The sequence below is a fragment of the Seriola aureovittata genome, chromosome 11 (assembly GCF_021018895.1).
Source record: "Seriola aureovittata isolate HTS-2021-v1 ecotype China chromosome 11, ASM2101889v1, whole genome shotgun sequence".
In the NCBI taxonomy this organism is placed as follows: Eukaryota; Metazoa; Chordata; class Actinopteri; order Carangiformes; family Carangidae; genus Seriola; species Seriola aureovittata.
The window spans coordinates 6382410-6406680 of NC_079374.1; the positions used below are offsets into that span (position 1 = coordinate 6382410).

Consider the following 24271-nt stretch of genomic DNA (forward strand, 5'->3'; position numbering starts at 1 on the left):
GTGAAGGTAAGACTAAGTTTATTTCCTTGTTGAGTGATGACAAGTACAGGGTATAGGTTGACATGAGGGCATTAGACAGACAAAGAAAGATAAGGTGGCAAAGGGAAAGACAAATGTGTACTGTAATAACAACTCCTATTCCACAAATGCAAAAGTGGTTTCACTTTCTTTGGTACAATTTCCAGAGAAGAAACATCATTCATCATAAATGCAGTACAACAAGGTCACTCTAAAAACATTCTTGATTCTTGAGATCACAAAGGCCCATAGAAACCCATCCATCCATCCACCCACCCACATCCTTTTCAGGGTTGTGCGTGACTGGCATGCCCCAGTGTGCCCTGAGTGAAAGGCAGATATAGACAGTCAAACACAAAAATAAAGTTTTATGGTTAAAACAGTGATAACTTACATTGATATTTTTACCAACTTAGCTCAGGTTTGTGACAACATAGGTCCACATACCAAGCCAAATGGTTTCATTTCATTACTGAGAAAAACAATATGGAGAGTGAAGAGTAGATGTAGTCAGTAGGGTGAGGCATGTATGGATGAATAAAAGTATGTATAGCCCCTCTCTTGTATCAGGTACAGGAAGTTGCTCTGACTAAACACACAGGCTCCAACAAGAAAAAAAACAGAGCAGCACAGTAAGCCACAACAGGCAGTACTGATTTCACAACTTCAACTTATAGGCCTTCAGATAATATTTTACTAATGTGATGGTGGGTTTATTGCTTAAGGATTTGTTTATCAATTAGTTTTTAGGTATTTTCATCTCAAGTTGTATCTATGTGCAGCCACAAGAGGTCTCAACAGGAAAGTGTTTTAAATTCAGACTCTAATGACTCATTAATAAAAACCATATGGGAGACAACGGCACGCTAGAGATGGATTCATCTGACAAAATAGGGTAGGACACAGAGAAGATTGTTTAAAGCAGTTATATAAATGAACTTGTCTCCTTTAAAAAAAGAAAACAAGTGCTGTAAATGCTGTGTAAGAGAGCTGCATATAGTGTGAATCACATGAACAAGAGGATCCAAGCTGCGCTCCTCCCAGTTATTGCGCAACATATTAGGACACTAGCTGGCTTTCAAAAGATCCCAGAAAAGGAAATTGCAACATGTGCTGAAGTCTAAAACAGAAGAGGAAGTCAGAGCTAGGGAGGACATGTCTGAGCTTAGATTTAAGTATTTCTTTTTCTTTGTTTTTTTTCTTTTCAAAAAAGATGTCTACAGGATGTTTTACAGGATTTTCATGTGACCCGAGGAGGCTGTTGCCTTTACCAACTGACTAGAGTGACATCAAGCTGGTGAGTTCCTTGTAATGTTAATACTCTGCATAATCAGAATTCCTGGTATCGTTATTACTGTCAAACAAGATCAATGTCCCATGCCAAACAAGCTGGATTTGGTGCCTCTGGTCACCCAGCTCCAGAACTACTTCAGCACGTTTTGTTTTTTTTGTTTTTTTTTTTAAATATATTCAACAGGATTCCAGGTACTTCAGAGACAGATTAAGGGGGTTTATTTCCAGGGGTTGAATAGAGAGGTGGAACAACATAACTTTACAGTAACTATACAAATTCAAATGATTTTTTTCAACCCCAAATTTATGTAACTATCTAAATATTTTCAACAAATCTTTGCTGTTATGACCCCACCTGCAGGAATTCCCATCCTATTGGAATTTTTTGTAAGTAAAAAATTTTTTAAAAAACAAATAATATATATATATACACACTGTATATGCACATGCTTATGATTGACTCATGGGTGACTCAATACTATTTTTTTTGTGGCATTATGGAGCAATAATAATGCCACTCGTGGTCAAAACCAATCAGGGCAGTGAATCAAAGGCACTTCTTATCACTCCAATAATCCATTTAGACAAGATTAACCCCCTCATTCATCACTGACAATCTATTTATTTGATTATTCAACAACAAAATGTCCTACATCACTCCTTAAAGTTTCAGCAAGGTTTGAACAGAATGGCTAAAACACTGAGTACAAGTATCAACTTTCAAAAAGCACATCCAGCTCTACTCAACAACTATCCACACAAGCAAAAGACACATCATTAGGCGACTGCACACTGCATCCTTGTGAAACACACTGATAATGTCTCATGCATTTACTGGCATATTCTTACCTGCCCCAAATTCTAACCACAAAGAAATCCCCTGGTTTGTAATGTGGAAAAAAAAAGGAAAAAAACACACTTGTGGTCAAAATGTTTTTGCTTAATAACACCCAGCACGAGCTAGGATGTGTGCTCGAACTGCTACTTTGTGGTCGTGAATGTAGTTCACATATTCCACAGGTTTTTAGGGACTGAGTCATAGTTGAGATACTGCCAGTCTCCTGGGGATTCCTCCACCACGTGGGGAAGCCCAGGTGTGGCTTCAAACCTCTTCATAACTGTACTTTGCACTTGCTTGTTGTTGAATTGCCATTAGATCAGTTTAACATTTAAGTGATGGGAACCGAAATAGTGGTGGTAGACGAAATGCTTCCTTTTAGTCATTCACTTCCTTTTGTTCTTCAGAGATTGTAGACCTTTTTAATCACAGTTGGTCATTAAATTTCTAAGTGAAAATTAGCTGATTTATAGATTTTTGATAACAAGGATTTCTTTAAACATTTTACCATAACTACATAACTCAGGGGATATTAAAATCTTTGTAGCTTCTCACAGCATCATCGTCTTGTGGTTGTTGAGATAGAAGATGAAAGGCACACATTTTCAGTCATATCTATATCTACAAATGTGATTATGTTCTGTAAGTTAATGAAACTGCAATAGCAACTGTTTGGTCATCTGTCCTGTGACAAAAATTTCTGGTCTAAACATTGTGTTAAAATATTTAAGTTGAGGTTTAGGTGCAATATTGCCATAAAGGTTAAGGTAAGTTATTATATGGTGAGTTAACGTTTTGTTATTTTGGTTAATGCAAGCCGTTTTCGACAAGGTTATGTTAGGATTGATGAGGGTTAGCGGAAGCTTTTGTTGGGTGTTGAAATTCAAAGGAAGGTGAAGAGAGGGTTGAGAGTTGCAACCCAGACACGCTTTTCCTCCTCTTTGTCTCTGCTGTTTGTGCTTTCATCTCATGGGAGGTGGGACACGGCAGATGAATCATTGGTTGAGCTGTGCGGTCTAGTCTACACTCTGCACGCAAGGGTCAGGGTTGAGGTTTCCCTCTGTCAGCTCTGCTCTGTCGCATAAACTCTTTCATCCTTCCTCCGTCTGTTCGATGCCTGTAAGTTGCTTTCTCTGAGGTGAGTCAATACATTCTGCTGACTTTTGGAACACACTATTAAGAAAAGCGTGTATACACTTTTAGAGAAGTGTGTTGTAATTCTAACCACAAAGGACACATTTCCTTTTACACTTGAATCCAATAACGATCTATTTTTAAAGGTATGTATTGATAGTAATATTGATTTAATTTTCTCCGCCTAAAGAAAACAATAGGTACCTAAAATCAGTCGCATTGCTTTGAGATAAAAAGAAAAAGAGAAAAAGCAAAGATTGTTCTAGAAAAATCAACATTTCAATTATTATTACAGTTGTTCAATGTTGGTTTGTGTTACTCAAGAGCCTCCTGGATACCTGCAAGTTATGTCAAATATTTGGATAAAGCATGTTTTTCTCACTGCATGTGTTTTTCACTGTCAAAGCTGTGCAGGTGTTTTCTCTACAACAGTGTCTGAGCCATGTACCTGGAACACAGCAACAGGGACACAACGTAATTGCCCATAAATAATTAACATAGCACAGAAATTAAACTAAAGGAGGTTAATTAATATATTAGGCTTTGATACATGTGGATTTTTATTAATCAATAACTTGTCTGTACATCTCGACTTCTCTTACATTACTTGGTCCACTGCAGTTTGATAAAATGGTTTAATTTGCTTTGACAGGGCAGAAGACTTAGCCGTTTATCAAATTATCACGCTCTTTGACAACTTTGTATTATTGCAGTATGTCGCAATAACGCAAGCTGTTCTGTGTAGTTTTAAAGCCAGGGTGGAAAAAGTAGTGGTGAATAAAGCTGCTAGCAGTCTCAGAGAGCATCTCACCACTAAACCAAAGAGGGACACATGCTTATTACTGAGAAATATACTTTCACTTGTGACTGAAAATAGCTCTGTCCTCAATGTCAAACGGGTCATTTTCTCGTGCTCTGCTGTAGGAAAGATAACTCCCACTGTTTTCCCTCTTTATTACTAAGTGAGTCATGAAGTTTGATTACATCCCACAGGCTAGAGGGCTTCAACCTAATCTCCATCAATCCTAATTCAGAGACTGCATTGATCACACAAGCTGCTCTTAAATGATATTTCCAACATAATGTCTGCAATTTCCTTGTTTCCACACTTAAGGGCTGAAATTTGTCAATTATATTAGAATTTTCCCACGTTGTTTCTTCCCTAATCAGTCCAGCAGAAGAGTATTTGCTGCTGTATCTTAAATTTCCAGTGCCTGCTTATACTCCGTCTTCAATTTCAACTATATTTTCCCAGAGAAGGTTAAAAATAAAGTGGTTTAGCTGCAGAACATGATCATCAGCAAATAATCATGTGGAGTGTTCCTCTAATGGCCACCAAGTTTCTATTCGCCAAAGAAAATAGTCCTGACCTGACATTTAACAGTCAACGTGTATTAGCATAACTCTAAGCAAGTTGTTGCATGTACTGCAGGTTGTACTGAGGGCTGTATTGAGGACCTGAGTTTCAATTCTCCATCACAACTCGGAAACACATCCTGTTCCCCTTCAAAAGGAAAAGTTTTTTGCTTTGCTTAGCACTTCTCCATCACTCTAGGAACATAAGAACAGGCCTAGTTTCCCAAAAGCATCTTATGGCTAAGATGATCCATGATGACCTTTGTTCCTTTTTAATTCTACAGGCTGAGAGGAGAAAACAGTCTTTGAAGTAATTTCAAGAGATTAGCCCAACTTTGTTTAGTTCAAATCAGTCCCAAAACCAAAGATACTCGAGTTCTAATCCAGATTGGGCCAAAGTAGGTTGAAAGCTTCAAACTAAACATGTTCAGTTTAGACAAATCAATTAGTCGATCAAAAGGAAATTGACGAAAATATTGATTGTTAGTAATTTATCAAGACTAAATGCTTTTGCATTTTCTTCTTTAAGTTTCACGAGGGGGAGGATTTGCTGTTATTCCCTGATTTATATCATTCGGGGATGAAACAATTGGTTAATTAATCAATTAAGTCAATCAAAAAGGAAACAAAAAAACAAAACAAAACAAAACATGAATTAATTAATGATAGTGATTCTTTTTCAAGCAAAAATGCATTCTCTGATTTCAGATTGGTCATCATGAGATACTGAACTAAATATCTTTGGGTTCTGGATGTGTGGCTGGATTAAAAAAAAGAATCTGAGGAAGCCACTTTGAGCTCTGGAAAATTGCAATATCAATTTTTCTTTATTTTCCAACCTGTTATAGAACAAATGATTAATCAATTACTCAACAATATACACAGGAGCTTAATCAATAATGAAAAGAGCCACACCAGCCATAATATCACTGTAATTTGAATGTCTTTGGGATTTGGACTGATTACTGGAAAAAAAACAAGCAGTTTGACGATGTCATCTTCACCTCTGAGAACTTGTGATGGGCATTTTGTAAACAGAACAATAAAGAAATATACTAATTAATCATAACAAATAATGCTGCAGCCCTCAGTCATTCACATAAACACACGGTTTTGCTAAACAAATGGATAAAATCTCTGATGCTGGGGAGGAAATGAGACACAGTGGAACAGATGGAGTCTGGGCCATGTGGGAGTGCTAGCTGTAAAACTTTCCCTCCAGGAGTTTTGCGTTGCTCCACTCAATCGCAGTTTCAGCTATGAGTGTGAGTGAAGAACAGCAGGTGGAAGTAAATCTTGCTGCTGCTGCCTCACGTTTGTTTTGTCAGTGAATCATAAGTGGGGACGGCATGTTCATGATTCACACCAGGACAGCAGCTCAGTTGGACACATATATGCATTAATCAAAACATAATCACTGCCAGAGTTACTTTCCATTGTGGTTTTCTGTTCTGTTTGTTTCCAGTTTAACCTTTAAATTGTGAGGATTTGCTCTTGTAGTATTACTCAGCTTCGTGACTGGACTGTTTTCTTATTGAAACTAGGATATCTCATTGTCTACAATAAACAACAAAAGCAGCAATAAAATATTTTTTATTTGCGTACGTCATCTCAAAAATTGCCAACATAACATTGAATTGGAAATAAAAATATTAACTTAATGTTGTTTATCAAGCTGTTATGTTCTGTAGATGTTCATGTTGTCACAACCTTGGACCTGTGATCACTCTTCAGTCTGTGTTGCAACCACTGCCTCACAAACAGATGGACAAAGTACGCACGACTGAGCAGATTTGTAGGCAAACACACCCAACTACCTCTTCACTTAACGCAAACAGAAATAAGTGGACACTTGTTCCTTTCTGTGAGTTTGCTGTAGTGAAATCAAACATTGCATAAATTTGTGCAGTTAGTGAAGACCCGTTTCCCAACGGTTTGTGTGGTTTATGCCATGCAAGCGTTTTATGCAACCCTGCTTTTGATGCCAGGTTACAACATATGGCTTTGTCAAATTAATATGTTTATCATGATTAATTAAAACGAATATCTTACCAACAGAAAATATCATGCTGGACATGATAAGAAGCCTCTATCTAAAATTTGTAGAGCAGTTATTGCTTCAACAAACATCAATAAACTTTCCACATTTCCCAGCAGCCCCTGCCCCCCCTTCCCCTGTCCATGCTTCCCCTCGCTTCAGAGGACAAACACACTGGCAATATTTCCATCAGCCCCTCACATCTTCCACCGTCTGCTGTTTCCAGATAAGGGTAGCTTCAGCCTCGTTTCCTCTGGACTAACAGTGTCCTCCTCTTGTTTGGCGCCTTAAAGGAATCCTGCTGAGGCTCTCTCCCAAATCTGACATAGTGGCTCAAAATAGCTGTGTCCCATTCCAGAGGTCGGATCCTCCAAAGACTACATTTCTAGACAAAACAGAGCATAACATGCTCACAAGGCTTGTCCAATTTCTAAGTGTATCCTCAGCTCTCAGTATCCCACAATCCATTGCGTGTATGCTGTTTTTAAATAGAGCGTACAATTCTTGTGTAGTCGTAAAAATTGGAAATATCAAGTGATTTTTCTGATCACAGGGAGTGACAGATAAAAGGAGGGTAGACTTGCACCTAGTTCTATAAATGTTCTGTGTTCCTATTTCAAATTTCAAAGTGATATCCTCTATGTAACTTCACATAGAAACACCTAACTCTCCTGGGTAATTGAACAATCCTATAAGTTTATATTGAAGTCAGCCGTGGTAATTAATTCAGGTTTGTTTCTGAGAAATCATGTTTTGTCCCTCAGTTCTGGCATAATGTGAATGCCCTAATTCTACCATTTACCAGCCAACTGTCACAGTAGAGAATAAAAGGATTGCCACAGTGATATCTTTCAAGAATTTTAAAATCCTTTCTTGTAGTATTACCACTATGCAGTGTTTTTAAGCCTTCAGACTGAATCTAATACTCAAACCGCCCGTCCTGTGTCATATTTAAGTGTGATCAGGATGTGAAACACAGCACCTTTCACTTTTTAAAACAGTCTAGTTACTTTAAAAGGTCACGTGTGGAGTTATGTTTACATTCGGTGTTACTCACCAAAATACACTGTGTGTACTCTTGGGGTTTACCAAATATGAGGAATGTATTTCCATGCTCATGAAACACTTCAATCTTATCTTTTACTAGCATTGGTTACATCCATGTTTACTAGCAAGCAGGCTTCTCCTTCCCTGCTTTTGTCGACGTATTACTGCATTTCATATTCCATGTGTATAGGTAGATACAAATGCACTATTAGTTGTGGTCTCTGTGACCCTATAGACTGTCTAGACTGTGTAGAGTCAGAAAAGGCTCAGAAAAGCCTCAAAGTTGAAAGCAGACGTGGAAACAAAAAGCCACTGTATCAACACTGGGCACGAGCAACCTCTTTTCCTCTTTTCTTTTAACAGTTTCCTACCAGGAAGACACATTTTTATTAACTTGTTGTCTGCACTTAAGCGCCGGATAGATTATCAGTAATATGTGGAAGTGAAGTAAAGATAATGCTGTAAAGTGAATTATTAAAGATGACACAAAGTGTCAAAGTGTGGTAAACTTGGTAAACAAAATGGAAAAAACGAAAAGAAAACCAACGGTCTAAACCACTGCTCAACCTACAGTACAGCCAATCACCAACACCTCTAGGCCTCCAGTTACAAGGAAAAACACTCAATAGATATTTATCTCCTCCACTGACAGTCATTTCCATATCACCCCGGCCTCCCATGCTCTCATGTCTCCGTCATTGCCTACTGAACCGACTGCACTCTTCCCACGCTCCTCTCTGCCTGGGCTTGTCCCAGAGTAAAACTATGCTCCCTATGTGTTCCTAAAACTCTGGATCCCTAACAATAACCAGATGCAGCAAGTGAAACCTGTGTGTTCTAAAACAAAGTTTAATATTCTTTTAAGGTTCTTAATGAACACTCAAAAAAGTAGAGCACTTATCCTATGGTTCTTAACGCTCCAACATGCAATCTCCATGTTTGTTTTTTCACTTGAATACCACTTAGAACCATGGATTATTACTTTGTGTATTTCTAGATCCATATATGACACAAGGTAAAACTATGAAGTTTTACATAATTTAAGCCCATTAAAAAGTGTGTGACAGCGGTCCACCAGTAATAGCACCAGTAAAAGCATTCGATGATGTGCAGTCTAATAATAGTAATAATGCTCATAATCAGCTATTCTTTTGTGAACTCTTTGTGACAGCAGAGAACATAAACATATCAAAAGCAACAAGTCATTCTCCACGTGGGTCCTGATGATGTGTTGATGATGCAGGATGATCATCACCAGTGTCCAGTCATTCAATCATCTGTCAGTCTCTATGAGTTCATGTTTACTTCTCTTGGTACTAAAATGCAGAAATCTGTATTTGTTTCCCTTGGTCTGGACGAAGTAAAATGAACAACAGATGCGAAAGTTAAACTTTTTCAAACCACAGCGTTTGCTGCTCACACCTTTCAAATCAGCACCTTCACACCACAGCGTCTGCAACACCTCACATTCACAGCAGCCAGCTAAACCACCAGTGCAATCTCCATCTACACAGCTTTGTTTCCATGTGTCTCTTCCTGTAGCAAGTGAGAGCTATAGATTGTGGTTTAGATAATTTTCCTTATTTCGTCACTACTGTTTGCTTGCCAAGGCTCGTGTCTGTCTTAGCACTCAGAAAATGCAAAGCTACAAGTGTTTGACTGACATGAGCAGAATACCCTCGTCTTCAATCACTGTCAACCCAAAGCCAGGGGGATGACAAATAATTTTTAATCAACAAATGTCTCTGGGGCTCTTTTCCACCAGATTTGTAATACACTGGCAGAAACCCTGACCATCATAACTGCCAGTGAAGCACTTGCAATTTCTGCCAAATGTTTTAAAGAAGCCGCAAACAAGAAAATGGTAGTGGAAACGCTGATGTTTAATTCAGCATTGTGAATGCATGCTATGGTAGATGTGGTTAGATTAGATCTGCTATCTGCTGAGGACTTTCCTATCTGAATGTGGCTTGATGCTAAGTTCAAATACAGTACTGAAGCTGCTGTTCCAACAAATTTAGCCATGTATGTTAAACAGTGTGTTATGACTGTCTTGCAAAATTCATCTACATACTGTTGGGCCATAACCTTGGCTTTTTACAACTTCTTAAGGAAGCCAATACAGATATTTGGTTTATCTTACCAAGTTAAGTTTTTATCTTTAAAACATTACTAACATAGAAACAATTCAAGAGTTCAAGTAAGTTGTCCTTGTGCTCATCGCAGATCCAGTTACAAAACTATTACTAGACAGCAAAATGAGCCAAAATGAGCCACAGATGAATCAACTGGTTGTCAAGTTTGAGAAATTAAAACTTTTTGATTATACTTTATACGCATTCTTTTTTGAATCCCTTTGAATTCCCTTTGGAGCTTTAGTCACTGGATTTCAGATCCACAAGGAGGACTCAGAGTTCTATTTAACTGAGTCAGTGCCCACCCAAATGCATTTATGTCTATTTCCAGCTTTAGTCACATACTTTCTTTACAATCCCACCCAGATGACTGGACATCAAATATATTCTGAGCTGATAATACTAGCTAGAACTGGTCATTTATCAAACAACCAATAATGACTCCCCCTTGATTTCCCTGAAAAGCTCACTGTGAAATATAAGTTTTTTCCTGTAGAAGTAAATTAAGGTCCTGCGCCAATGTTTTTTTTATACATTCGTACATTACTTGCTGTGCTCTTTAACAGATAAGTTCTGAGAAATTTTATTCAGTTTTAGGTCATATTTTATTTCTTAAAAGCTTCTTCTGTTTACACATCATAATACCTTTTTCTTCTTTTGTTAAATGAAAAGAAAGATTTCTAGAAAAATATTATATTTCTAAAAGTAACTTACTGAAAATTCTAAAAAGATACTTATCATAAGTGTACTCAGGCTTGCACAGGTGTTAACCTAACCTAACTTAAAAAGTAAAACCTATAAACTGTTGTAGCCTCAGTTTTCACACACCTACTTTGGATTACAAGAGTCACAAGCTTCAACAACCACAAATATGTTTTGACATCATTCAACAGACCGACACTGACACGCTCTGATACACTGCTCTCAAAACAGCCTAAATTCTGTGTGACACAGATTCCACAAGAAGTTAGAAATATTCCTTTGAGATTCTGGTCCATGTTAATGTGCATGCATCACATCATTCCTGTAGCTTTATCAGCTGCACATTCATGCTGCCAATCTCTCGTTCTACCAAGGTGTTCTGTTGGATTCAGATCTGGTGAGAGTGGAGGTCACTGTAGTGAGTTTCACTGTAGTCATTGTCAGGTTCATGAAACCAAAAATGATAGTAGAAGATGGTAAATTGTGACCATAAAGGGAAGCACATGGTCAGCAACGATACTCAGATAGGGTGTGGAATTCAAACAATGATTGCTACCTCAGCAGAAATGCAGATTCATCACACCAGCTTACATTTTTCCAGTCTTCAACTGTTCAGTTTTGGTGAGCCTGAGCCCACTGCTCACAACAGATGGACAGAGTGGTTATCTGAGTTATCATAGCCTGTATATATCAGCTCCTACTTAGTTGGGCCATTCTCCTTTGATCTTTCACATCAACAAGGAGTCTCTATCCACAGACCTGCTGCTCATTAGATTTGTTTTGTGTTTGGCTCCATTCTGAGTAAAAAATCTGGACACTGTTGTGCATGAAAATCCCAGACCAGCAGTTTCAGAAACACTGAAACCAGCCCATCTGGCACCAACAATCATGCCTCAGTCAAAGTCACTGAGATCACATTTTCCCATTCTGATGTTTGATGTAAACATGAACCGAAGCTCCTGACCTGTATCTGCATGATGTCATGCATTGTGCTACTGCCACATGATTAGCTGATTGGATAATTGCATGAATAGGCAGGTGTGCAAGTGTTCCTAATAAAGTGCTCACTGTACATTTAATGTTGTGGTAAAATATCAGTGTTAATGTGATTCGTGCTGCTTATCCCACTGGAGCCACATGCAATATAAAAAGTGAATGTAAAGAGGCTGTAGACCAAGAGTAACTGAAACCTGAAATTAACCAACACAAAATATTAGTGGGAAAGGGAACCAATACCACCTACTATTGGTGAGAAATACCAAAATCTAAAAGGACAAGAATCAAGACACAAACACTAGTTCATATTTTCACAAATATCTGAAGACATAACTGCAGACAAGAGCTAATAAAATATTAATAGTGTAATCACAGTGTAGTCTGAATACTTATTACTTATGTTTTGTAAATCGCTAAGGCAACAGAGAATTTTCTCTGGAGCCATGACAATTCCTCGACTGACTTGAACTAGCACAGTAATAGTATAGTGGTATTTGTACAAGTTTGAGAAAAAGAGGAAGAAAATTTCCCGCAAAAGGTTTACAGTGTTCATTCACAGATTTACAGGCAAGACTGAGCAGGAATGTTCACCCCCCCCCCCCACTGTTCAGGCTGGGCCTCCGTCCAGTTCCAAAGCATTACGCAGCTTTTTGTCAGTGGTTTCTAAACAAATGACTCCTGAAATACCAGAATGTTTGTCATCTGTGTTTGAGGATGATAGATAGAGCGAGGGAGGCAGAGAGGGGAAAGGAGAGGCAGAGAGAGGAAGGGAGACGGAGTTTCAGAAATATAAGGTAGTGTGAAATTTGGCTTAAAGAGGAAAGAAAACTGTTTTTGCTGATTATAGCTGTGTTTCAAAGCCTTTTGTGACCTGTCAGTGTCCTCGGTCACAAGTGTTCCAGTAAGTTGTAAGCTTCTGTTCTGCTTCAGGCTGTAGTTGCAGCCTTTTTTCCTGTAGCATTGTCAGTCTGACTTGTAATACATGTTCATTTCTTACTGTTGTTTATGTGTGTGTTTTTCAGCCATGGGCCTGATTTCAACATTAGGAAGTCTTCTGATTTTCATCGGGTTATACTGGATCTGTACAGGATTTGAACAAGGTGAGCGGAGTCACACTTTTCTCCGAACTACACAGAAGCACATAAACACTACTGTAACTGCCAAGTCTAACTCTAACATCTGCCTCCAGTGTGTACAGAAGCATTTTATCGCCACCCTGTGACCACTGCTGTAACTGCAGCAACTTGTGTGTAACTGTTATGACACGTGGGCTCTTCTGAAGTCTAACACTGATTTCTGACTGGAAAAAAGCAGACTGCCAGGCTGCTGTTGTAATCGAAGTGCATATGACGATGATGATGTTTAGTGCTATAGTAGCTGAGCTGCGATTAGAACCTGACCAGACAACAAAGTTTAACTCTACATGATGCTGCAAAATGGCACATTACCATTTAAGTTTTATTTGTATATTTATATATTTTGTGAGGACAAACTTGTTCTAGCTGCTGGACAAGAAGAGATTAAATTAACCTGAGTAATTCTACTTTAACAACAGTGTCACTGAGAAAAGGAATTAACCCTTCAGCAGCTCAGTGACCATTAATAGATGTAGTAATACCGGGCAGCTCCAGATGTGAATGTGAAGCAGACAGCAGACGTACTCAGTACCAATGTTCATAAATATATAAAATTATACGTTGCTGTTTTTATGAGACACAATAAGGGGAAACCTGTTCAAACTTGAAGACTTAATTACAGCATCACAACTAAAAAAGTATACACCATTTATACATGATACTGTGTATGATGGTGAACCAATTCAATTCTTATTTGAGCTTCAGTTCTCTAATAGTCTAGGTGCATAATGGGAACAACACAAAATGTTCCGTAGTTTCAGTTACAGCTGCCAGGGAATGGCAAGAATCCATGTAAGTGACGATGGAGCATCATGGAAAAATACTGGAAGTCAGGCACCATGTCCAGTCTGTGCAGCTCTAAATCCGTGAGGTACTAGTGGAATGTCAAAAACAAAATCCAGCAAAAAGGAATGGTCTAATGCAGACTTTCTCTCTTTCTCATGGCTGATCTTTTTTACCTAATCTGTGAAAGTAAAAATGTAAGGGCAAATATAAATACCAAGCGTAAGTAAAGACCATAACCCTAACCTGTTCTTCTTAAAATCACTTAAAAGTTAGGTAAAGCACATCAAGTTTTTTTTTTTTTTTTTGGTCATGAAATCTACTAATAAAATTGCCTAGCTTTGGCTGCCAAATAATATTTCTTGCTGGAAAAATCTTAAATTTGACATTAGTTTGCTCAAAGCTCTATTGAATGGCTGAATAAATAAATCTATTCTCTTTCTTTCTTTGTTGCAGAGAACTGTACCAACTACAAGACCCAGTTTGAGAGGGTTTTCTCGGTTCCTGGGGACATGGCTATGCTGAACAGCACCTTAGTATCTCCAGACGTCTTTGACATCACAACTGTCCCATACAGCATCACCTGGTATGACTCAAGGACAAGTCATGAAATGAGCAACCAGACCGGTCGAACCCTTGTGCATGGAGAGACTCTGTGGTTTCTTAATGCAACACCAGAAGACAGTGGGGAATATGTGACCATACTGAGGTACGGTAGCATCAGCAAAGATACAAATATCAATTGAAACTTGAAAGAAGCAATAGAAAATGTATCCTGTTGTACACCTGGTGGTGTTTGTGTGTCTGTCTACACTATATGAATTTCTGTGAATATTCAATGAATTAAACAAGACTAGGTCAAAACCTAGTATGTGGCTGGACCTGATCCAGATTTTTAAACTGCAATGTCAAACTCACCAAACGCATAAATGAAAAAAAGACTGAGTTGTGATTTCATATGTATTTACTGATGATTACTCAGAGAGAAAGTTAGGAGAGACAGACTATCTTTCTTTTTTTTCCCAGGCTTTGTCTTTATTTTAGTCATAGTGAGAGAGAGACGGAAAAACTGGAGAGCGAAAAAAGAGAGAGCAAGACTAAGCAGCTCTGTCTGGAGCTCTGCACTCTGATGACCAAAGGTGGAAATACCATCACTCAGGCCCCACTGTTGCTGTCTAGCCAAAAATTTGTCTGGAAGCTCAAGATACCATTTGAAGTAGTTTGCCTCATGGTCCAGCAGAGGGCGTGATCAGCTTGACCTATTGCATTCCCTATTGACCAATCAGTGGGCTAAACCAATGAGTAAAAATGGAGGACACTATCAAGCAAAGTTGTGCTGATCGGATAATCCTGACACCAGGTCAAATTCTATTTACCATCATAAAAAGCAGCAGGATAATAAACCAAATTAAATGACGTGTTCTGTCTGTCTGTCAATACCCACTCTTAAATCACAGCACGGCTCCTATGCACAACAAGCAGCTTCATTACAATTAGCTGATCGTGTGTGTGTGTGTGTGTGTGTGTGTGTGTGTGTGTGTGTGTGTTGCAAGCATTGTTATATGCACTTATATACGTTAAACTGTGGCAGGGCAAATTAAATTTAATATTAATTCAATACTACAAATAATAAATTGCTAGATTAGTGGGAAAACAAGTCAAATATTGTCTTGACATTTGCAAAGGCATGAGGAATTGCGATCATTTTAATGATCGTCAATCAGGCGTTTATTAATTGAAAAGTTTGATAGGGGGTTGATAGGCCGCTCATTGCTTATTTGCAGTAAAATAAAAGTTGAAAAAGCTAATTTTCTTCTAAATTTTCCAACAGAACTCCTTTTCACTGCTACATGCAGGCCACCAGTCTTGTAGTGGAACCACCAATTGCTGGAGAGTGTGGAAGGCCAAGGAAAGTTGATCAATCACTTACACTTGGAGTCGCTGACACCCTGTCCTGCCCTCTGAAGGACTATATCAATAAACTGGACAGCTACAACATCAGTTCTTCCCTCACGTGGTACAGAGTGAGTTATGGGAAAGTCTTGTTGAATGCCATGATAACCCATCAAGTTCAGTCCAGTTGTTGTTACTCGGCCAGATCTATACAGACAATTTAACATAATCATGGGGCATGTCAGTTTGGCAAATTAAAAATCTATATTTTACAATGAATAAGTAATCTAACATAGATTCAAGTTACCTTAATATAATTTGGTTTTTTTTCTTTTAGTACCTACTGCCACTATTTCAACTATTTCCTTTGGTTACAAATTTACTGGCTGTCTATGTTGCTAAAGAAGTCTTTTTCTTTTTACATATTGTCTTTATTAAAAGCCTGACCTTTGTTTTTCTCTTCCTCATCTAGGGTTGTGAGCCCATAGTGGAGGGGAAAGATGAGTATAGCTACAGGGATAGGACCAAAATATCAATTAAAAAGGTGGAAGCTCAACACAACAGCACCCACACCTGTACTCTGACCTTCACCCTCGGTGGCATCACGGGATCCGTGTCAGAGACAATTAAAGCAGAAGTCACAGGTCAGAATGGAGATAAGTGCTTGAGTGTGCAAGAGAAAGACTTTAGGCTTTAGGTTTGTCCAAAACATTGCAGAATGTGAGAATTACTTCCATCACCCTGAATTGATCACAAGCAACAGGGAGGAGCTGTAAAAAAAATAATAATAAATTAAAAAAGCTAGTAACTCTTTGATGTAATTCCATATGCTGTATATTTCCATGATTAGACAACCTCCACCTCTGTTACTGTACTGTAGTTAATGTTGGCTCTCTTTTCAGATGTGTACTCTATGGTTCCACAAGTGCATGAACCAGCCAATGAAATAATCAAGGCACAGATGGGTGAGTCTGTAACATATTCTGAGAAATGTGGCGTTTTACAGTTTAAATGTTTATTGTTGTTTAACTTTTAAGTTTAGCTTTATAGATTAAGAGAAATGGTTGTTTTATTGTTTGTGTATGTGTTTAGGGTCCAATTTCACCAAACGGTGCCGTGTGTTTGTGCCGGGTATCGGGGTGCACTTTATTGATGTCATTTGGTCATCCAGAGATTACATTTTCAGTACCGACCCCTCTGACCGAGTCTACACATCAGAACAACGGTCAGTACTTATACTTATCCTTCTATTTGCTTTGTTTATCTGCTGCTTTTGGGCGACAACAATTGAATAATAAGTAAAGTTCATGGTGACACTTCTGCTCTTACCAAGCACAGTGCCATCACACTTATTTAATTACTTCTCTTTTTTCTTATCAATCTGTTCTCACCAGTTCGTCGATACAGCGTAGTCCTAAACCAGGTTTGTGGTTGGAGCGTCTGTTGACGGTTTCTGAGCTGAGGGAGGAGGATTTTCAAATCAACTACACTTGTATAGTGTTCAGTTCCCGCGGCATGCCTATGGGGTATTTTACTCTGCTACCAGCAGGTAAGAAATAGTGATAGTGATTATCAATCACTCAGTTTCTATCACAGAAAACAATCAAAAATTTTAAAAACACCCCGATTTTTCCAGTTTTAGACATTTCAGCAATTCAAGTCCAGTGAATTAAATGGTACAAAAGGTCAGCAGTAAAAGAGGTAAGGTAAAAAAAAGTTTAGGTCACCAAAAACTAAAAAATGAAGTCAGTGTCATAGACAGGGATTCTCACAGGGATGAAGACTGGTTAATTTGCAGTTTTCCTGAAGCGGCAGAAGTAAATGAAGCCTCGAAGGTTTAAATTTCTACAGGTTGACAAACCATCTGTCTGTACAAAGGCAGTGGTGGAGCAAACTGTGTTACTACACCCTCATTATAAGGACATTACTGTACTGCAAGAAGTAATACTTTATGTTGCTATCAGAATGGTGAGAAAAAGGCAAGTAACAAAGGAAGACAGACTGGTTGGTCAGGGGTTCCTCCCACAGCACGATAAATAGCCAAACCATTAGAAAAACAGAACTAGACAGTGGCTTCACATGATGAAGACCAGCACCCTAGAAATGGGTACTGAGCCCCGGCTTTGAACAGGCCCTGTGGCTACATTATTCAAGACCGCAGTATCAATAAACTCCGACCTTAACGGTTCTGCTAACGATACTGGAACAGTCGCAGTTTTTTGGGGGTTTTTCTTCCCTGCTACATAAACGTTATCTTGCATGTTTACTTCACAACTCTGCCTGCCTGCGTTTTATGTGAGTGGAGGGCAGGGCTGTTGTTCCAGACAGTGTAGCGCACACACCAACTCAAAAAGCAACAAAAGCTAATTAGCCTACCTTTAGATAGTTAACGATGGCGGAGAGAACAGTCCAAAGTGTGGTTCTACTTTACTACAGTTGATGTAGACACAGCCCGTTGACACAAGTGTGACAAATGTTTTGTTTGTTCAAGTTTTTTTTCTTCCCCAAAAAGTATCGATAAGAGTAACATTAAGTACCGGATCGAGGAGCAGTATCAGTAAGAGTAGTACTACCATTAAAATCTTAACAATACCCATCCCTACCAGCAGTCTCCAGACTTAAACCCCATGGAGCTGCTTTGGGATGAACTGGTCAGAAGGTGAAAACAAAGCAGCCTGCAAGTGCAACACATAGTGGGAACTTCTGTAACAGTGTTGAAATGAACTTGATGAAAGAACAGCAAAAGTGTGTTCGGCTGCTGGATGTGTCAAAGATTTAGATTAAATTTAGTTCAACAAAAAGGTTCCATGATTCTTTGTTTTTAAAAATCTCCATTTATTTGTTTTTTCTATGGTATAATTTCAGAAACACAGACGCACTGAATTATGCCACAGTTTAACGTATATAAGTGCATATAACCATGCTGGATACAATGAGCTGTTCTAAAACTTTCGACCAGTAGTGTATGCACATTTGAGAGGGTGGAACCAGTGGATTTTGACACTTAACAAATTACTTAAATGAATGCCCAGTTATGAAAATTGTTGCTATCAATTTTTTGTCTATTAATCAATTAATCAGTCCTAGTAATGATAATACTCCACTGTATATACAATGACATTTAGGGAATAAATACTTGCAAAATGAAACAAGTCAGTGAAGATAAGACTAAGCTTATTTCCTTGTACGGTGATGACCAGCAGAGGGTGTAGGTTGACACTTTTCCTCTCCACGCAATATAGACACTTAAAGTAGAAACAAACTCATGGTGGGGACAAAGTGCCTCGATCAAACTTGCAGGTCATTTGATGCCCACTGTATGGCATGACATGGCTTTTTAAGATATTTCAAGCTTTAGTGTAGCGCCACTTGTGATAATACAAGGAGGAATGTCATTGTTTGCGAAAAATATAAACTTTTATTCACTTTTTGACAGCTGTTTCTTTTGTAATGATTGTGTATGAGCAAGTGATTTGGCTTCTGACAGTTTGTCAGACTGATAGAAAAGCAACAGTGATATTCCCGCCCCAGAATATTGGTCCATTTACCATTATAAATAGCAAAGACAAACTGAAAAACACAAAAAAGGAGAAATGCAAACGAAAAGACAAGCAATGCAAGCTATGATTTTAGACGAAATCCCATTTCTTTGCATTTCACATTGTAGCTTTTGGTCATATTTCTGAATGACAACAATATTGGGCTGCAATTTATGTTGGCTTTTTTGCAATTCTATATTTCTTTAGGTTTTTATTAGCAGACAAAAGTAACACCATACCACTGCCACATACATGATTACATAGGAAACAGCTGTCAGAAAGTGAATAAAACTTTACATTTTCAAATTCCTTCTTGTATCATCACAGCTGGAGCCATTAGCTACAATAAAACGCAAAATGTCAGTTGATTATTTTCATGCCATGGATGTGTCATAGGAGACAGCCCAGCCAGAGAAGAGCACAAAAGCCTGATTAACTTTTTTGACACTTGGACTTAGAATTAATGAAGTGTCATCTTATTATAATCCATGGTGGAGAAACTACCTAAAATTGCTTGTCTGATATGTATGGTGTTCATCTCCACAGATCCAAACATCATAGTTCCCATTGGATCCATGTTCGGTGGTGTGACGGTTCTCTTTATCATCTGTGTCATCATCTACTACCTTTTCAAGGTTGACATTGTGCTGTGGTTCAGGAGAGTATTTCCAGTCCTCTATACAAATACAGGTAATATCCCACAAAGTGGGTATGTTATTAGTCACATGCTCTTAATTATATGCAGTATGCAATGTAATGATAATGTCAGCTCACAAAATTACTCTAACACTACACGCGCAACACTCCAAAATGGAAAAACCCAGTGATGCTTTGACCACACACACACACACACACACACACACACACACACACACACACACACACACACACACACACAGTACAGTAACACAGTACCCACACATGCATCGCAACTTACAACACAATCTTACGATCTACCGCATGTGTCAACGGTGAGAGAAAACAAAGGAAACAAATAAACCACAGGCCTGCACCATTTATCATTAAATGTCACTTGGTGATTATGTAACAGAAGAACCTTTTAACATTCAGCACTGTATGGTGTGGCTATCTCATAGTGAATTTAACAGTCCTAACTGAGCAGGGAACACACAGAAAAGACTCAGCACAGCGATCTGCACTGTTGGTTTGTTTCTTGACTATGCATTATCTGACGGAGCAGAGTGCAGATTATTTTGTTCGGCTTGTTCAACCCGCAGATGTCAGGCTGATGTCTTGTCAGGAAACACAAATAGAGCAGACCAATGAGTGAGCACATTTTCTACTTAGTTGAAGCATCTTGTACCGACAGTCCATAGCTGTGTGGGTATAACCTGTATTTTTATCACTAATAATGCTTAACTATCTTACACATGAAGTTACATTTTAGTCTTGTTACATTTTGTATGATATAAAAAAAAAAAAAACAATGATTAAAATCATTACTCCCAAGCTTTAATCTGTACTTGCAATGTGCTTATAAGAATATAGCAGTGTGTGAAGACTTGAGACTCAACTTGTCTTAAGTAACTTCAGACTTCTGTAGAATGACTAGAGACTAGAGCTGAACAATTAATCGATATATTATCAAAAATACAACATACCATAAATGAAGCATTGTGGCACTACAGAGATGCTCCAGCCTGCAAGTTATATTCTCCAGACATAAAGGAACATGCTTTTTTGGTACATGACCCCACGAAAATCACTAGAGGCCTGTCCACATCCACATACCCTTAATAAGCTCTTTTTCTTGTTTTCTTGTGTCAGATTTGGATGGGAAGCTCTATGATGCCTACGTGGCATACCCACCGCCCGGTGCCATCGGATTCACAGAGAAAGTGGAAACGTTTGCACTTCACACTCTGCCTCAAGTGTTGGAAAAGGCCTGTGACTACAAACTTTTCATAGCAGGCCGTGACTGCCAGCCAGGACAAGGTAAGTCACCAACATGGCAGAAACAGCATTGTAGTATTATTTGCTTCATATTCAGCACCCAGACCCACAGTTAGGAGCCACTGCTTTAAATTACATTATTGGACTTAGCACACTACCAGGGCTCATCACTTATCAACATCATTTCTAACTCCACCTTGTCTCTTGTCTCGTTTCCTCCCTGCAGCCATAGTGGACTCAGTGGAAGAGAACATACAAGCCAGTCGCCGCCTCCTTCTGCTCTACACCGCCTCAACTTTCGCCAGCAAAAGACACACAAGCAGCACTAGTAGCAATAATAACAACAACCTCTCCAAAAACATTAATAGCAAGGATAACAGCGAAAGCAAGACCGGTGACAACAGTAGCAGCAAAAGTTTTGATGGTAGCGATGAAGTCTATCCAGACACGAGGCAGCAGTTGGAGTGTGTGGCAGCAATGCACAGAGTGCTGCTGGAGGGATCGCTCAAGGTGAGTAAAAAGACATGTTAATGCATATTCTTGACATCAGATTTAAATTTTACCTCTACGAATTACTGGCTCTAGTCTAACTGTAATCGTAGGCTGCATACAATCCAGTCACACTTGATTTACTGGATTTATTTACCCAGGGCTGTGTCTGCTGGGCATGCAAATATGAACTAGGGATGTCCCGATCCAAGTTTTTTATGGTCCAGATCCTGATCAGTGTCCTTTCAATATTGGGTATCTGTCGACACCAAGACCAATCTGATACTTATATTTACCTAAATGCTGATTAAATATGTACCTGACACATTGAAAAAACTTGCTGTAGCCTAGTAAATCTGACACCTTATTTTTCATGAGCTTCTTGATCCAAATAAGGTCCCGGTTCAAAAACATTATGTTTATAAGCTCAATTTATTGATATGAATGAAAGATTAACTGGGAGAGTGTCACACCTGAAACTAATCAGCTAGAGGGAGGATCACTTTGTTGGAGTTGTGGGAACTACAAAAACAAAAAACATTGCTCTGCTAATTAGAAAGAAGGATGGAAGATAACGGATCTGCTAGCACCTGAGCTCAGGACATCTCTAATATGAACTGTGTGCAAAGAGCTAACAACTTCAGCCAGAGATAACATGTCACAGCTGTGTATCTGTCAGCTTGACGTGGAGTTCTTCTGCTTCAAAGTTGCCACAAAAATTGGATAAAAAATTATTGCAGGTTTATGGATTCACTTCAGAGCCCATAGTTAATTTCCATTCAGGATGATTCAGTGATGGTTTAATTGATTTAGTTCAAATTTCAGTTGATTTGAGTTCATGGCCGAATGCTCAAAAAGGCATCCAGGTTCTAATTTGACAACTGTTTTACAGGTGGTGCTGGTCGAGTTGGAAGAGATTACCCCGGCTCAGCTCGCTCTCTTCCCAGAGTCAGTGCGTCACCTGAGGAAGAAGCAGGGAGCCGTGCGTTGGTGGAAGAACCTGAGGACGAGGCAAAGGCGGAGGACATGTATGAGGAGGAGAGAGGACGAGGAGACAGGAGAACAGGACACACAGTTGTCACCATCCCTCTCTCCTTCTTCAAAGTTTTGGAAGGAGATGAGGTATTATATGCCGGTGAGGGGCAAGAGGGCGGTCTACCCTGAGAAAACTGCCCTGTTGAACATGAAGGGGTTATGATGTGTCAGCTGATGAACCAGAGAGTAGCTGGGTTCCAATGCACGTGTATGATAGTGAATACCCCTCACACACAGACAATTCAGAAATACTGTGTTGTCACCAGAAGCTGTGAGGTGCACGGTCTGAGTCAAAGTCCATAACTGCACCATGTAAGGCATGTGCTGAAGGCACAGTGACTGATCAAGAAAAGGTGGACAATGCTTTGCTCAAAAACTCGAAGACAGCAGGTCACAGCTGTGTGCTGATAATCACAGTGTCTGGGCTGTCTTCAGTTTGCCTGCACCACTATGGTAACTGTTGACTTTCCCTGGCAGATGGAGACTGAAGAAGAAAGTGTAAAATGTAAATATGTAAAATTAAAAGTGTAAATATGGAAAAATAAATAAAGTTTAGTATCATAATAAGTTAAGAAGTAAACTGAGTTATATTGAACACACTGCCATTTATTTACTGTTACTGAACTACAGATAAGGAACTGTAAGGAGCAACATCCGATGGAGAGGAATGTTTATAAAAATTTTTTTTTTTTTTTTAATCAAAAGTTATTTATAATGCAACAAGGCAAAACAAAGGAAGGACTGAAGGATATGCAAAAAAATTAAAAATTAAAAATTACATTGTGATTATTTTGGCAGATATTGCGATAAGTCACAATTCCAGTCACAATGGAAATTATTGCATTTCATTCTCATGTTTAGTGAAAATACCAAAACTGACATTATTTTCATTTAATGCTGAACAGTTTTAGGTCTGCAAAGGAAACGGTGAGTCGAAGGCTTTAAATTTTAGATAGATTTTTTTTCTTTTTACACCTTACTCAAGTTTGGTTACACAATTGTTGATAAGAGGGACTTTAATGAGAACTGTTTCCTGGTGGCACCTTGACACATAACACAATGTTCAATCTGAGGTGTGATAGCCAGCTGCTGCAAAGTATTTCACATAAAATCTTACAGAATTTAACCCACAAAGCGAACAACAAGCAAATGTGGGTGGATATGAAAAGGATTGTTTTAGTGAAGTCATGTCTTGTGTTAAAAGGTTATAGTTTCACAGCTGTCTCATCAGTTTTAGCATCAGTTTTTGAATAGTACCTAGGGCTGAATTTGCAAAAAAATGGATAAATAAAAATAGATCACATTACGATTATTTTGGCAGATATTGTGATTGCTATATGAATCACGATTTCAGTTGGAATTATCATTTTTGTTGAAAATTTGTTGGGTCTTATACCAAGCATACATATTCCTTTACATTTGGAGTATATGATTTGTAGGCCGAGGCATCTCTGTAGCAACACAACAATTTTGGTGCTAACACTGCAAAATATTTGACAGATTTTACCTTTATCCAAAAAAAAATTGCAGCTCATGTGATTTGCACTGAGCAATATTGTAGTTTCAATTAATTGTGCAGCCCTTGCAGTATTCAAATGTAATTTCAGAATCAGAGAGTTTGGTTAGACAGGGAGACAGTTAAAAATCTGCAATGCCTTTAATAGTTAGAGGTTTTATTGCCATCAATTCACGTGCGAGATCCTCCAAAAATATTTTCTGTTTTCAGGAAGAAGGGCATCTTAAAGAAGAAGTATCTTAAAAGTCACAGAATACAAAATGTTGTGGGGTTTTTTTTGTAGTTTCTTCTTAACGTGGAAAATGGGCAGTATTTAAATTGGGACAATGTACAGCTGCCACTTTCAGATCTGAAGCAAATGAGATGTGTTGACCTATATTTGAATCTAAGCTCTTTTGTGCTGAGGGTG

The 24271-nt window shown here is 38.6% G+C and overlaps 1 protein-coding gene and 1 long non-coding RNA gene across 5 annotated transcripts; one reads left to right on the forward strand and one right to left on the reverse strand.

Annotated features, from left to right (window-relative positions):
* Position 1: 1 nt before the first annotated feature.
* On the reverse strand, positions 2-2306 carry LOC130178010 (uncharacterized). The gene is made up of 2 exons (XR_008829098.1): positions 2161-2306; positions 2-341 (listed from the first exon to the last, which is right to left on the reverse strand). It is a non-coding gene; the product is annotated as an uncharacterized LOC130178010 (long non-coding RNA).
* LOC130178008 (interleukin-1 receptor type 1-like) lies at positions 1103-22913 on the forward strand. 4 transcript variants are annotated; one of them, XM_056390075.1, is made up of 12 exons: positions 1103-1315; positions 12580-12657; positions 13933-14185; positions 15308-15500; positions 15842-16013; positions 16272-16334; positions 16462-16594; positions 16764-16918; positions 19455-19598; positions 20697-20864; positions 21049-21332; positions 22204-22913. In XM_056390075.1, the coding sequence occupies exons 2-12, from the start codon at positions 12582-12584 to the stop codon at positions 22507-22509; spliced, it is 1947 nt and encodes a 648-aa protein (XP_056246050.1). In that variant the 5' UTR covers positions 1103-1315; positions 12580-12581; the 3' UTR covers positions 22510-22913. The 4 variants fall into 4 exon arrangements, with proteins under 4 accessions (XP_056246050.1, XP_056246051.1, XP_056246053.1 ...); XM_056390076.1 differs by lacking the exon at positions 1103-1315 and adding an exon at positions 3183-3287; XM_056390078.1 differs by lacking the exon at positions 1103-1315 and adding an exon at positions 12330-12351.
* Positions 22914-24271: the final 1358 nt, after the last annotated feature.

Bases quoted from the DNA above. Each gene is read 5' to 3' on its own strand.
- LOC130178008 (XM_056390075.1), top strand. From the start codon at position 12,582: ATGGGCCTGATTTCAACATTAGGAAGTCTTCTGATTTTCATCGGGTTA. The intron at 12,658-13,932 runs GTGAGCGGAGTC...TCTTTGTTGCAG, and splicing joins CTGTACAGGATTTGAACAAG to AGAACTGTACCAACTACAAG. The intron at 16,014-16,271 runs GTCAGAATGGAG...CTCTCTTTTCAG, and splicing joins AATTAAAGCAGAAGTCACAG to ATGTGTACTCTATGGTTCCA.